This window comes from Engraulis encrasicolus, chromosome 4 (genome assembly GCF_034702125.1).
Source record: "Engraulis encrasicolus isolate BLACKSEA-1 chromosome 4, IST_EnEncr_1.0, whole genome shotgun sequence".
NCBI lineage: Eukaryota > Metazoa > Chordata > Actinopteri > Clupeiformes > Engraulidae > Engraulis > Engraulis encrasicolus.
In genome coordinates, this window is record NC_085860.1 from 10,340,839 (window position 1) to 10,355,838 (window position 15,000).

At 47.0% G+C, this 15,000-nt stretch overlaps 1 protein-coding gene across 1 annotated transcript in view; it reads right to left on the minus strand.

Moving 5' to 3' along the window:
* Positions 1 to 2,854: 2,854 nt before the first annotated feature.
* wnt7bb (wingless-type MMTV integration site family, member 7Bb) overlaps positions 2,855 to 15,000 on the minus strand; it is a 45,971-nt gene continuing 33,825 nt past the window's right edge. Inside the window, exons 3-4 of the mRNA XM_063196665.1 lie at positions 14,131 to 14,402; positions 2,855 to 4,975 (exon numbers count right to left, since the gene is read on the minus strand). Coding sequence (XP_063052735.1) covers positions 4,496 to 4,975; positions 14,131 to 14,402 — 752 coding nt within the window. The 3' untranslated portion in view covers positions 2,855 to 4,495. The remainder of the gene's footprint in view (positions 4,976 to 14,130; positions 14,403 to 15,000) is intronic.

Below are 15,000 nucleotides of genomic sequence, written 5' to 3' on the forward strand. Positions count from 1 at the left end.
GCGGAGAGCGGAGAGGAGAGTCACAGCAGAGTCCCCCGCGGCCAACACAGGGGCATGGATCCCTATTCACACTAGCCAAGGGGACGGCTTTCACAAACAGGCAGACAGAGAGCTTTCACTCAGAATTTGACATGCTAAAAAAGGACAATTACATTCAGGTGAATTTTTCTGCATTTTTAACACCAAAACCCAGAGTTTTCTTTTGGTTTATGCTGGTAGGTAACAGAGAACCTGAATCTTGTAGTAAAAACTTGATATTTTTTTATATGGATGAAACAATGTTTGAAAATACTGTAGGCCAACATTTTCACCAAAAAAAACATGAAGTGAGTCAAAATTGATGAGGGGCTCAATTTGGGCATGAAATCCCTCCTACAGTATGAACTCTATTGTCTATTGTCTACTCTATTATCACCCGTATGAACTCCATTGTCCACTGTCTTCTCTATTATCCCTCGTACGAACTCTAGCTATTGAACTTCCTCTCCTGGTGACGTCTCAGTTCAGTTCCCCTCGGCTGTGTTTGCCACCTGGGCCTTTCGGAGGAGGACTCTTTTCAATAGCAGCACATTCCCCTCAGTAGCAGCACATTCCCCTCTGCATTCTTGTAGAAAGATATCCCACCAGGCCCTCTGGTGCTGTTCCAAGACAACCTCAGCAGCCACACCCAGAGCTATTCAGGCCCACCACAGGTAGATGACAACACACCCGTGATGATGATTTCAGAGCTGAGTGTAACAGGCCGTGCTACCCCATGCACTATACAGAGTATAACAGGCCGTGGTAGCACCATATAATATAATAGGCCGCGGTAGTCCAATGGTACCCTATATGGCCTCTCATGTCCGCCCAGTCAAAGCAATCACAACAGAGAGGAACAAAAGTCCAAACAAGAGGGCTGCTTCACAGTGAACCCCATTCAAGAGCCCAAGTCAACCCCAATCGCTGCTCAGGGAGCATGCTGAAGGGAGCGACTGACAGCTATAGCAGGGTAGCACATCACAAAAAAACTCTGGAAAGACAGATTGTTTTTCTTATTTTCTCCGCATGATTGGACTTTTTTTTTCAGCGAGAGATAATTTCCTTTTGTTCCGTGCGTGCCATAATCAAGGACCCAAACCACCGCAGCTTATTATTATGATCATGAACTGTGTACAAAATAACGTCAAAGTCAGCAGCCTGCAGGATTTATTTGGTTACGATACTTAATGATTTATGTTTTCTCTGCATTGCCAATAGACATATTAAGGGGTGGTTGGAACTTTTGAATAAGGGACATTTTTTTCTCTTCTCTCGGGAGCTCAAATGTGCTACACTAGACAATGGCCGACATTTTAGCTGTTTTTAGCTGTGCTCAACTCTTGCGAGCGAAGCGAAGTGAAGCGGGCCTCATGTTTGATCCAGGCCAGAGCTAACATGCCACAGCCTTGTCTTACTCTGTGGACATACAATGGAGTCTATCCATACGCATGCACATACAATGTGACTTGACACAATGTGAAATTTACATTTAATGAGGCTGAGCTGCCTTTTTTTTAAAGTATGTGTCATTTGCTGGATGGTGGCCGTCTGGAACCCTGTCCTCATGTGACTGCCCCCATAGTGAACACACACACACGCACGCAAGCACGCACGCACGCACGCACGCACGCACGCACGCACGCACGCACGCACGCACACACACACACACACACACACACACACACACACACACACACATACCCCTGTTCCTCATCCATAGCATAAGTAAGGCACCTATACACAGTCCATATACTACAACATTAACATCATACATGCCCAGAAAGTGGCCCATTCCTTATTTTATAGGATTTCAATAGCCATGTTAGTTTTTATATGTTTTTCATATGTGTCTGCAAAACATCTTTAGACTGTATCTTTTTTTCATACGTGTTTTACATCATGGTGAAATGATGCCATTTGAGCTTCCAGTTATTTCCCATTTGGACAATAACTCTGTTAGACATACTAACGGTACATCTTCACACTTGCAAGCATTAGTTAAATACTTTTAACTGTTAAATAGACTGTAGCCCTGGGCATACTGAATATAGTCTTCTGGTTTTCCAGCAAATGGGTCTGTCCACACTCTCATAATGCCATAAATAACTAGTTACACAGATAGGCCCAATTCATAATAGCCTGCTGAAATTTGCATAACTCTTGTATCACATTTTTTTTGTAAACATACCGTAATTCCACTTTTGAAAAAGCACAAGTCCTAAAATTAGACTGAACTGACCCAAGTACAACAATGTAAACATGAAATAAAGTGAACAACAATCATATAGGCCATTGTTGATTTATATAACTTCTATCACTATAAACTGTATCATTATTAACTGAAAGGCTAAAAATGATATTGTAATAATAGCTGGCTACAATTAACCTCAGCATAGTAAATATTCCTTTACCAAAACATACGTCAATGTGTGACATGTTGTCATTTTTCAGACATGATCATAGATGAGAGCAGACTGTATAGGCCTACATGGGTTTCCCGTTTGTAAACAATCCCTGACTACACGCCCCTGGCTGCGCACTCTTCAACCTCCGATTGTTGGAAACTGCTGTCACTCAAAAAATATACTCATGTGGTTGGCTGCTTAGCATCTTGCCCCTCCTCACAGCATGAATGTTTGTAAACGGGAAACCTATGTATAGGAGGGTCTCTGATGACCTCACACGCAGGCATAGCTACCGAGCGGACACACAGAGCAGCAGCAGCCACTTCCAGCAGAGATAGCAGTGTTGTTACTGTCTGAAGGCACTCCTCTCAAATAAAAATATCACAACTCAGACAAATTGATATTTATTTAGTATCATTTGAGTTGTATCTGAATAGAAAAAATATCAGTGCAGCACTCGACAACATATCCAGCAACATATTAATGTCACGTTTAATGAATCGAGGAAGGATTTCTTTTTTTTTTGCTTTTGAGGATTTTTTTTGCAGCTTAAGAAAGTATTCCTCTTTTCGTCTATGTCTGGAAAATAACCGGGAACAAAAATCATAGTGCATATCTGACTGCAAATGAAAGCTATGCTAAAGAAAAAGTAGAACCCATGTGATTTAGAAATATACTGTCCTATGAGTTGATTTCTGAAGTCAACACACACCAGAAAGTGAAACCACTGAAAAACATATTGAAAATCGAGGGCTTTTTGGTTGGGAAATGGTGGGATGTTTTTTTCTTTTTTTCCTAAAAGACACGCACCTTCAGTCAGAGTTTCTAAAAACTTTTTTTTTCTCTCTCTTTTACACTTAGTACAAAATAAGACATTTCTACCCGTTAGTGCTTTGTTTTAAGATACTATTACATAAATAAACAATTTATTTTTTTCAGTGTTCAAACAGACAGTTCCAGTGTGACTGGACGACTAACATACTCCACCATTTTCCAGTTGGTAGTAGAAGGCTTAAGGGTAGAGGCCTCCCCATCTCAGTTTCCTAATGTTCCCATGGGCACAGCGCTGCCACAGCTAGCGCGCTTCATATCCACACTATCAAGTTGCCAAGTTTGTGTTTTTTTGTTGCCACCATTACTTTTCATCTTTGTGGTCCCCTTTCTTGAAACCCAAGAGTTTGTTGAGACTCAAAAGCTGAGAACAGAACATTTGAAACCCTTTTTTTCAGTTGCTCAGAGCAATTCCTGTCACTTTTTTCACATCCCACAAGTCACTCGTCCTTGTTGTCGGTAAGCTTCCCTTGGAATAAACAACTACAGATCCCAGAGTGCAATGCACAGTTCCCCCAATCACAGGGCACGATTCGTATCCAGGGCACCATTCGTATCCAGGGCATGGTTTGCAGTCAAGAACTTCCAGTCAGTGTGGATACATCAGTGCATCAGAGCACCCAATATTCTTAACTCAGTCAAGAGCTGGGGTTGTACCTAGTGATATTTAGCCTTTACTTTGTGTTAAAGCAAATATAGATTCTGCTGTGCAAAATGATGCCATGAAGAGCTGATATTGTCATTTCCATTCCATTACGTTCCCTCTCCACCGCTTCACAACCATCTCTCTCTTCAACTCACTCCTTTCAAGTCTCTTTTGCTCTCTTCTCCTTCTCATACGCTCTCTTTTATTCCAATTCCATTTTCCCTCTTTCTCTCACTCCATGGGTTTTTTCTTCCCCTCCTCTGTCTGTCCAGTCTTCTTCTCCAGTTCCTCTCCTCCATAGCTTGACCTCTCCTGACCCCCCATGTCATGCCGTGCCGTGCCGTGCCATGTCGTTTTGGGAAGGGTGCGCACATCCAAAGTCACTTGTTGCAGGTGCCAGACAAAAGTGCCAGACAGATCAAGAAGGTATGTCTGCACGCTGAGGAATAAGCTCCAAAAAAATAAACTTTCTTAAATTAAAACGTTGCTGTTTTAATGTAATACTTTTTTTTTCAAATTTGGAGCTTATTCCGCAGTGTGCAGACCTACCTTCTTGAAATGCCGTGCCACGTCGTCCCCTTTTTCTTTCATTTTATTTACAGGTGAACACCTCCGTCCTCTCGCTGCACGTGTTGCACTTGACGAAGCAGCACCACTGGAACTTGCAGTTGCACTGCCACACCCTGGTGTACTGGTGTGTGTTGTAGCCTCGTCCACAGCACATCAGGTCGCAGCCGTCCGTGTGTGGCGACGTGCGGTTGCAGAGTCGCCCCTGCGTGCCCACGCTCCCCGTCTTGGCGTCCTTCTCACAGTAGTTGGGCGAGCGCTCGATGTAGACCAGATCGCTCTCCACGGGCTTGCGGTAACCCTGGGTCTTCTTGACCTTGAGGAAGGTTGGCTGGCGCAGACGGCTGGCCCGAACGACCTCCACGTGCACTGCCTTGTTGTACTTGTCCTTCAGGATGTAGCCGATCTCCCGGAACTTGGGCAGCGTGGTCCAACACGTCTTGGTGGTGCAGGAGCCCGACACACCATGGCATTTACACTCCAGCTTCATACGCTCCTCCAGGACCTGGACACAGGAGACGGCAAGAGAAAAAAGGAGAGGTTACTTACATACATACATACATTACATTACACACAGATCATTCATATTTTACACTCCAGCTTCATATGCTCCTCAAGGACCTGGACACAGACAAGACAAGACAAGACAAGACAAGACAAGACAAGACAAGACAAGACAAGACAAGACAAGACAAGACAAGACAAGACAAGACAAGAAAGGAGAGGCACACTGGGGCTACTTACATACATTACATTACATTACACACACACTAGTTACATTCCTATTTTACACTCCAGCTTCATACGCTCCTCAAGGACCTGGACACACGGGACGACAGACGAGAGAGGCACGCTGAGGTTACTTACATACATACATTATATTACATTACATACACTAGTTACACAGATCATTCCTATTTTACACTCCAGCCACATATGTTCCTTCAGGACCTACAGGTAGCAAGACGACAGACAAGGCATGAGAGGCACACTGAGGTAACTTACATACTCTACCTACATTACATACTGTACATCTTTTGACAGGCATAAGGACATAAAGACTAATTATATAGACCAATCTTATTTTACACTCCAGATCCATGCCCTCCAATATATGGAACATGGACATGTGTCATGAGTAATGGGCCACTTAATTGTCCCATTTATGAACCATTTGGTAAGTTATATACGTATGTACAAATATAAATAAATTAATATATCTTCTCCTCCAGGACCTGCCAGGACAACACAAGGGATGACAGACACGAGGCATGCCGAGATTCTTAACACAGTTTAACATGCAGAGTTAATTCAACACTTAGAAAGTACTCTGGGAACAAACACACTGCACAACTCTGCAAGGGTTGAAATTACCACTGTTTTTTTCTGTGTACATACCTGCATGTATATCAGTCATAACATAGTCATAAACAAAGTGCCAACACTATGTGCATTTGCAGCACAACCATAAGCCCCAACATAAGCCCCAACATAAGGCAATCCATTGACCCAGAATTGCTGATGCATTTAGAGGAGTGAATGCAGACCATGTCCATTAACAGACAATGCAAGAGAGAAACACGCTGGGAAACACATGATCTGCGTTATCATATGAGCCGCACACCCACTATGGACAAAGGTCTTCCTGATTTATCATTAGGGTCTGATTTCAGATGATAGTAGTTGGCTGACTGGACAACCTCCCGTCCCTCAGTCATTGAAACCGTTGGAAGAAACAGACTGAAGTCACATCCTTACAAAAGCATTATGCTTTTAGCAGTTCAGATGTGTAAATCAGACTGTTACCAAAACATGTCAGAGTAACTTTTCTTCAGTTTCAAAGAGTCACTTAAAAGTTGATTCAGACAGAGCAGGGGAGCGAAACACAGTTTAATCCGCACACTTCCTCTGTCACACGTAGTCAACTTCTTCATATGTTAACAATAATGGTCATTGGCTTCATTTTAAGTACTTCTTAGCTAAAGAAACATTTTAATAGTCATTTTAGAAGTAATTACAAAAATGGTTCCAGCAAAGTATTCTCCAAGGAAGCCACTTAGAAACCCTACGGTACGCCTCTTGGAAACCCCACTGTGCTGTATGCCTGTGACCTACGGCTGTCCTCATGTATAACTACTTAATGAATAAATTTTATGAGAACAGAAAAAAATGCTAATGCACTCATGGCACATCTACATCACTACGCCAAAAACTGAATTGTAGATATATGACATGGCACATGGTACAGTGTTTTAGATATATGACATGGCACATGGTACAGTATTGTAGATATATGTCATGGCACATGGTACAGTGTTTTAGATATATGTCATGGCACATGGTACAGTGTTTTAGATAAATGACATGGCACATGGTACAGTGTTTTAGATCAGTGTTTCTCAACCTTTTTTTAGGCGAGGCACCCTTTCAATTCATGAAAAATTTCAAGGCACCCCAAACCAACAAGCCGTAACATGGCACCGCATCCGATACCAAGCTTAGAAAAGTAACACATTTGGAGATGTCACACTACCTACGTTCGAAGTTGCAGCTGACTGGGGCGACCTGTATTTACTTTATTGTGCATAAATGGCAGATGAAAGATTCCACTGACTAACATTAACTTAACAATTTAGACAAATATGTATTATATTACATAATTTATTTATCAGCCACGTTTACGCGGCACCTCTGAAGGGGGCCTACGGCACCCCTGTTGAGAAACACTGTTTTAGATATATTACATGGCACATGGTACTGTATTGTAGAAATATTATATGGCACATGGTACAGTACAGTATTTTAGATATATTACATGGCACATGGTGCAGTACAGTATTTTAGATATATTACATGGCACATGGTGCAGTATTTTAGTTGGATCTGGAGAGCGCTGTCAACATTTCAGCAGTAATGTCTACTCTCCGCACAAAGTTTGTCTGATGTAGTAGATGCTTGGTTTTGCCTTTTTGCCAGCGAGTCTGCACTAAATGTTTTATGCTGTTGTTGTTTCTCTGGAGAGGTACGAGCGGGAGGCGCCGTGTTTATTTGAAATACATATCAGAGGAAATTATGAATAAAATAAAAAGCCAAAGATGAGTTGTGGGAGCCTCTTTGTGTCCAGATGATATCCATCAAGAACCCAAACAGGGCTGCCATGACTAGCAGAGCTCTGGCCCACTAATATCAAGCACATTTATTTCTGAGTAGTTTACGATACTCTAAGAGTAGCCCTCCCTGCCGGTGAAAGCACTCTTTCAGGAAAAGCAAAACTGCTGCGGAGGACAGGAGAGGAGAGGAGAGGAGAGGAGGAGAGGAGGAGAGGAGAGGAGGAGAGGAGGAGAGGAGAGAAGAGGAGAGGAGCAGAGAGGAGCAGAGAGGAGAGGAGAGCAGAGCAGAGGAGAGCAGAGGAGAGGAGGGGGAAAGAGAGGAGAGGAGAGGAGAGGAGAGGAGAGAAAAGAAGAGGAGAGGAGCAGAGAGGAGAGGCGAGGAGAAGAGAAGAGATGAGAGAGGGGGAGAGGAGAGGAGAGGAGGAGAGAAGAGGAGTGGGGAGAGGAGAGGAGAGGAGAGGAGAGGAGAGGAGAGGAGAGAGGAGGAGAGGAGAGGAGAGGAGAGGAGAGGAGAGAGGAGAGGAGGGGAGGACAGGAGAGGAGAAGTGCCCAGGGACGCATTAACATTAGGGAAGACTTTTGTTTGGTGCTTTGGCAAGAGATTGTCCCAACACTGAGCATTCACAACGAGGGAGGAATGACATGTTCTGCTTGGCCTGAACCAAATCGGGGCATATCTGAAATTCTACGATGGCCACTGGTGCCAGCTTCATGAGAAAAGCTCGGGTGAAAGAGGAAAAAAAGGACTTACTGGTAGTATTCTACCCTGCAATTCCCCCTACCTTCCCAAACACCACATCAATGGGCAGTATAAATAAATATAAATCTCCTATAACCATCTGCATTACACTGGAGTTAAAAGTGGATGCTTCAGACATTTAATGCACTGCAGATACTTTTGTGCAAACATACGTAACCCAACAGATGACCATTAACTGCTAACAGCTGGCTCTCAGCGAGAGAGGTGTAGGATCATGGGAAATTAACTAATTAAGATACATGTCATCTGAACGAACACATGGATATATGGACCCATCGTTCACCCAAGGGCTGCTGCTGCATGAGGCATCAATCAGAACGTCCTGGTGTGATGAAAAGAGGTCGATAATTAGAGGTTCATCCTGGGAGAGAGAGTAAGACATGCGATGGTGGTGACTAGTGTACACCACAGCCCTTGGAGCCATGCAGAGTAGAGCAGAGTAGTGTCCACAAGCCCACCAGGGGAATAGCCAGCCAACACTTAAGCCTCGCCGTGTATTTGCCCAAACCTCTGCACACCACAAATAGCTTGTGCCCTGTGTTGTTTAAGTTACATTTCATCTTTTGACTGCATAATAAATCTGGGTAAATAAAAAGGCAACTCTGTACGTGCCCGCTACTGCCGCCGCCCCCAGCCATCCTGTGGGACAACAAACCACTTCTGTGTTCATTCGTATAACATGAATTCCTCAACCTCATGGGAGAGGCTCCAGTAAAGGAGTATGTGTGCTTGTGTATATTTGTTGCATGAAATGATACATGTTCTTGGCAAGGCCCTTTATTTCCAATGCCTCTTCTTTCTTTCCTGGCATTGCGCGTCGCCATGGCCAGTCATTCTTCCCTCTGGGAGGGAACTCACTCATAGTAATTGATTAATCCCTCCCCCACCCATCAGACTCACGCACAGCTATTGTCTCCCCGTGTTGCTCATACACTCTGCTCATGTGTGGCCTCCTCGTGCCGCGACAGGGAGACGGCTGCTTAAACCAGGAAGGAGCCTGAGAGGTGTAAAACCACAACTGACCTGAACACTCCCCCTGCCACCCCCACCCTAACCCCAACTCTCCCTGCCACCCACCCCTAACCCCAACCCCAAGACCCAGAGACCAACTATTCATGCCTTAACAGAACAGATTATAGTGGCACCCCCCCAGTACAGATTATAGTGGCACCCCCCCAGTCCCCGTACAGATTATAGTGGCATCAACCCCCCCCCCCCCCCCCCCCCCCCCACCCCCCCCCCCCCCAGTACAGATTAAAGTGCCCGCCCCCCAGTACAGATTAAAGTGCCTGTCCCCAGTACAGATTATAGTGCCCGTCCCCAGTACAGATTATAGTACCACCCCCCCCTTAAAGTAAAGATTAAAGTGCCCCCCCCAGTACAGATTATAGTGCCCGTCCCCAGTACAGATTATAGTGCCCGTCCCCAGTACAGATTATAGTGCCCCCCCAGTACAGATTATAGTGCCCCCCCCAGTACAGATTATAGTGCCCCCCCCCGTACAGATTATAGTGCCACCAACCCCCCCAGTACAGATTATAGTGCCACCAACCCCCCAGTACAGATTATAGTGCCACCAACCCCCCCAGTACAGATTATAGTGCCCCCCCCAGTACAGATTATAGTGCCACCAACCCCCCCAGTACAGATTATAGTGCCCCCCCAGTACAGATTATAGTGCACCCCCCCAGTACAGATTATATTGCCCCCCCCATAGAACAGATTATATTGCCCCCCCTATAGTACAGATTATAGTGCCCCCCCCCCCCCCATGGTACAGATTATAGTGCCACCCCCCTACTCCCCTCTTCCTTTTACAGTACAGATTGTAGATGCTTCTGAATGGCTATGAGCTATCTCCTTGCACTCATATGTATTAAAACGAACTACACCTCACAATTAAAAAGGTGCCAATGCTGGGTTACTATGCTGGTGACCCGTGGCCTCTCGCTCTCTCTACTCTTTCCTGTCTCTCCACCATTGTCCTCTCATAAATAAAGGCAAAAAGCCATACATATATATATTCAAAAGGTGCCAAACAATCATGAGCGCTGAGGAAGGTCATTAGACCGAAAGCTGGCCATTAAAAGAAAAAAAAAGGATTTAAATGTGCAGACATTTTTCATTCCCATGTCCATACATGCGTGCCATTACAGACAGGTTTCTGCTACCAATTACAGGGGATATGACAAAGGAGCCTCTCCATGCTGACAGAGATGGGATGAGAGAGAGAGAGAGAGAGAGAGAGAGAGAGAGAGAGAGAGAGAGAGAGAGAGAGAGAGAGAGAGAGAGAGAGAGAGAGAGAGAGAGAGAGAGAGAGAGACAGATAGACAGATAGATAGACAGACAGACATGAGGGAGGGAGGGAGGGAGGGAGGGAGGGAGGCATGTGGAATTGGGACCATGTGTCCCTCCTAACATGAGTGTTTAGGTGGATTCTCTCTCCAAAATATACAAGTAAATAGACTGATTAAAAACAAGGCCACACACAGAAGAACCAGTAGTGGGATCAAACTCTTGAGACTGCACACACTCAGCTCTAAGGGATTCCAAAGTTTATATTACCCGGTACTGTCTTAGCCATTCACACAAGCCTTGGCCACCGAGTGTCTTCATTGAACCATTGCAAGCTATTCTGAGGCAAAATCCTAAATGTCTAAAGAGTGCTGTCAGCTCGTTATGACAATAGAATAATTGGCTTTCCTTTGTTTGACTAAAATGTTTTTGTGCTGAGAGGGGAGGGGGGGGGTNGTGGTTCTCTCCCTCGGTCCCCGTCCCATGCAGGCTAAACTCCCAGAGCTTTTTCTTTTCCACATGAGAGCAGAGCAGCGTGAGCTGTGTGGCCTCGCTAAACGATAAACCAGCTACAGTGTGTTTTACTTTTAAAAAATACTAATGTTTCGCCTCAATTCATTTATAGATAGTTGCGACCGCAGCACAAGAATGTGACTGAGGGCAATTGAAATCTCAGAGCGAGCGCCTGGGGCCTGCTGGGGCTGATCGCACAGTCGTCCCCATGCCCCCCCCCCACACACACACACACTCACACCCACCCCACCACCACACAGTCAGTCAGAGAGACCCCCACCCCACCCCCACCCCACCACCCCTGCTAGGCCCCCGATGCTGGCGGCCTGGGCTCTATCATCCCAGATATCCACACAGTTTAGCAAAGAGGGAGAGAGGGAAGAGAAAGGGAAGAGAAGGGAAGAGAGAGGGAGAGAGAGGGAAGAGAGAGGGAGAGAGGGAGACAGAGGGGGAAAAAACAAGCTCAAAGGGGCACAGTAAAGTGGCAGTAAAGCGGCAGTGCTGTGTGTGTGTGTGTGTGTGTGTGTGTGTGTGTGTGTGTGTGTGTGTGTGTGTGTGTGTGTGTGTGTGTGTGTGTGTGTGTGTGTGTGTGTGTGTGTGCATGTGTGTGTGTGTGTGTGTGTGCATAGAGGGAATGTTGGGTAGTGATGGGGTGCAGTAAAGTGTCAGTGCAGTGCGGTGTGTGTGCTGTGTGTGTGTGTGTGTGTGTGTGTGTGTGTGTGTGTGTGTGTGTGTGTGTGTGTGTGTGTGTGTGTGTGTGTGTGTGTGTGTGTGTGTGTGTGTGTGTGTGTGTGTGTGTATAGAGGGAATGTTGGGTAGGGATGGTGGCGGCTGGTGGCTGGGTGGGGGTGGGGGGGGGGGGGGGTGCAGGGTGGGAGGACTTACAATAATATCCTGTTTCTGACTTTACACTTCATAACTTCATAAGAGGACTGGGCATGTGTCCATCTGGCTAGGCGGGCTACAAAGCCTGGCTTCCCCGCTGCACACAATAAAGGCCGCTCATATTAATTAGATCCATTTGTCACCCGCGTGCCGGGCCGGCCGAGCGGAGCGGAGCGGAGAGATGGTGGAGAGAGGCGTGCGCTCCGAGCAGAGCGGAGCGGAGCAGAGAGATGGGGGAGAGAGGCGCGCAGGCCGAGCAGAGCGGAGAGATGGGGGAGAGATGGTGGAGAGAGGCGCGCAGGGCGAGATGGTGGAGAGAGGCGTGCAAGTTGAGCGGAGCGGAGAGATGGGGGAGAGAGGCGCGCGGGCCGAGCAGAGCGGAGCGGAGCAGAGAGATGGGGGAGAGAGGCGCGCAGGCCGAGCAGAGCGGAGAGATGGGGGAGAGATGGTGGAGAGAGGCGCGCAGGGCGAGATGGTGGAGAGAGGCGTGCAAGTTGAGCGGAGCGGAGAGATGGGGGAGAGAGGCGCGCGGGCCGAGCAGAGCGGAGCGGGGCGATGGTGGAGAGAAGGGAGAGAGAGGCGCGCGGGTTGAGCGGAGTGAAGCGGAGTGGAGAGATGGGGGAGAGAGGCGTGCAGGCCAAGAGGAGCAGAGCGATGGGGGAGGGAGGAAGGGAGGGCTGCGGCTGTCTGTCGTGCCATCGGGGGGTTTTCATGTTGTTGTGTGTTCGTGAGTGACTAATAGCAAACAAACATGGCGGCCGGGGCTCCTGCCAAACCATCCCATCAAGCCCTGGAGAGGATACCGCAGTTTGGTGGGGAGATGAGAACACACTGTAATTGAGGCCCAGGCAGAAACTAGCTGCCGAATACGGACCTGCTGCTTATCAATCAGCCGTGGAGCCACTCATTGGCTGGGTGGGGGGTTGGGGGAGGGGCAGGGAGAATGTCTAGCCAATCAGTAGTCAGATCTGTTTCATGTTCCGCATCGGCTGCCAAGTATGTTTCCAGGCTGGCTGCCATGGCGATAGCAGCCCCTGTGGCTCAAGCTAGCTGGGTGTGCAGCAGACGACAGGCACATGGGGCACACGATGACACGCACGCACACACGCACGCGCGCGCGCGCACGCACACGCACACACACACACACACACACACACCAGCACAGAGAGAAACTGACATACTGTATTCTACACACACACACACACACACACACACACACACACACACACACACACACACACACACACACACACACACACACACACACACACACACCAGCACAGAGAGGCTGCCATACTGTACGTATCCCACATGCTCTTCTGTACTACTCTCCAGACTGGCTCCAGGAAGAGCCTTGGAGTTAAGGGACCGCAGGCAGTGTAACAATGGTTAGTTTGCGGGCCTTTTAATCAGAGGGTTGCAGGTTCAAATCCCATCCTTACTAGCACCTTCATCCATGGCTGAAGTGCACCTAAATCCATATTTCTCCAGGGCCTGTAACCAATGACCCTGTACCTAAATAACTGTAAGTCGCTTTGGATATAACGCATCAGCTAAGTGTTATGTAATGTCATGTAATGAATGGAAAACCCTGGCTAACCAAAGAAAATCTACACAGTAAATTCAACACTTGGAGAGTAGGACCAACAAGATGAGTGTTAAACGTGCCTCTCTCAGAGTTGAATAAGACTGGAAAATGTACTACAGCAAATGCTTTGAAAATTAAAAGCTTTGAAAATGTACCTTTTTCTGTATAATTGCCTGAAAGACATCAATCAGCATAATTTTGTCTGTAAAACAAATGCTCCATTTTGGGCGCCATTGGGGGCTGCCCCCTAGCACAGGTGAGGTATAAATGCAATGTTGTGGTATGCAGTGTGCCCTTGTGTGCTGTGGAGTGCTGCGTCACAATGACATTAGGAGTTGGAGTTTCCCAGTTGGGCTCTCATTTTTTTTCGCTTCACTCTACTGTCCTGTCACAAAAATAAAGGCATAAAATCCCAAATAAACTAATAATTCTTAAAAAGTGAATAGTAATTACCTTCCGTCCCTAATAATTCTTAAAAAAGTAAATAATAATTAATAAATACTAATCACCTTGCGTCCGGCCTCGTTGTTGTGCAGGTTCATGAGGCGGCGGGCGTTCTTCTTGATCTCGCGGGCGTCCACGAAGCGTCGTGAGAAGTCGATGCCGTACTTGAGGTCTGCCGAGCAGCCGCCCCACTTCCAGCCCTCCTCCTGGTTGTAGTAGCCCTGCTTCTCCCGGTCGCAGCCGCAGTGCGACAGGTTGCCCTGGCTACACGCCGCCGTGATGGCGTGCGCCACGCCGGCCGCCGTGATGGCATATGTGAAGGCCGCCTCCCTACTGCCTGGGGGAAAGAGGAATACAGGCCATGAGACGAAGTGGGAAACTGCCAAACGCATACACGTACACACATACACATACACACGCACCTACTGCCATGATGGCATACGTGAAGGCCGCCTCCCTACTGCCTGGGGGAAAAGACAAACACACGCCATGAGACACAGGGGACACACACAACACACACACACACACACACACACACACACACACACACACACACACACACACACACACACACACACACACACACACACACACACACACACACACACACATACACACACACACACATACACGCACCTACTGCCTGGGGGAAAAGAGGAATACAGGCCATGAGACACAGGACATACACACATACACACATACACACACACATACACACATACACACCTACTGACATACAGCAGCCGTGATGGCGTACGTGAAGGCCGCCTCCCTGCTGCCTGGGGGAAAGACCAACACAGGCTATGAGACCAGGAGGGGAATGCATATGAGTTTCAAACAGGGGTTTTTTTTTGGTCTCAGACGTCAGGTGACGCAACGGCATCTAATGCCCATAAATTAAATAGTAATCGGTGGTTGAAAAGCTGCAATGAATA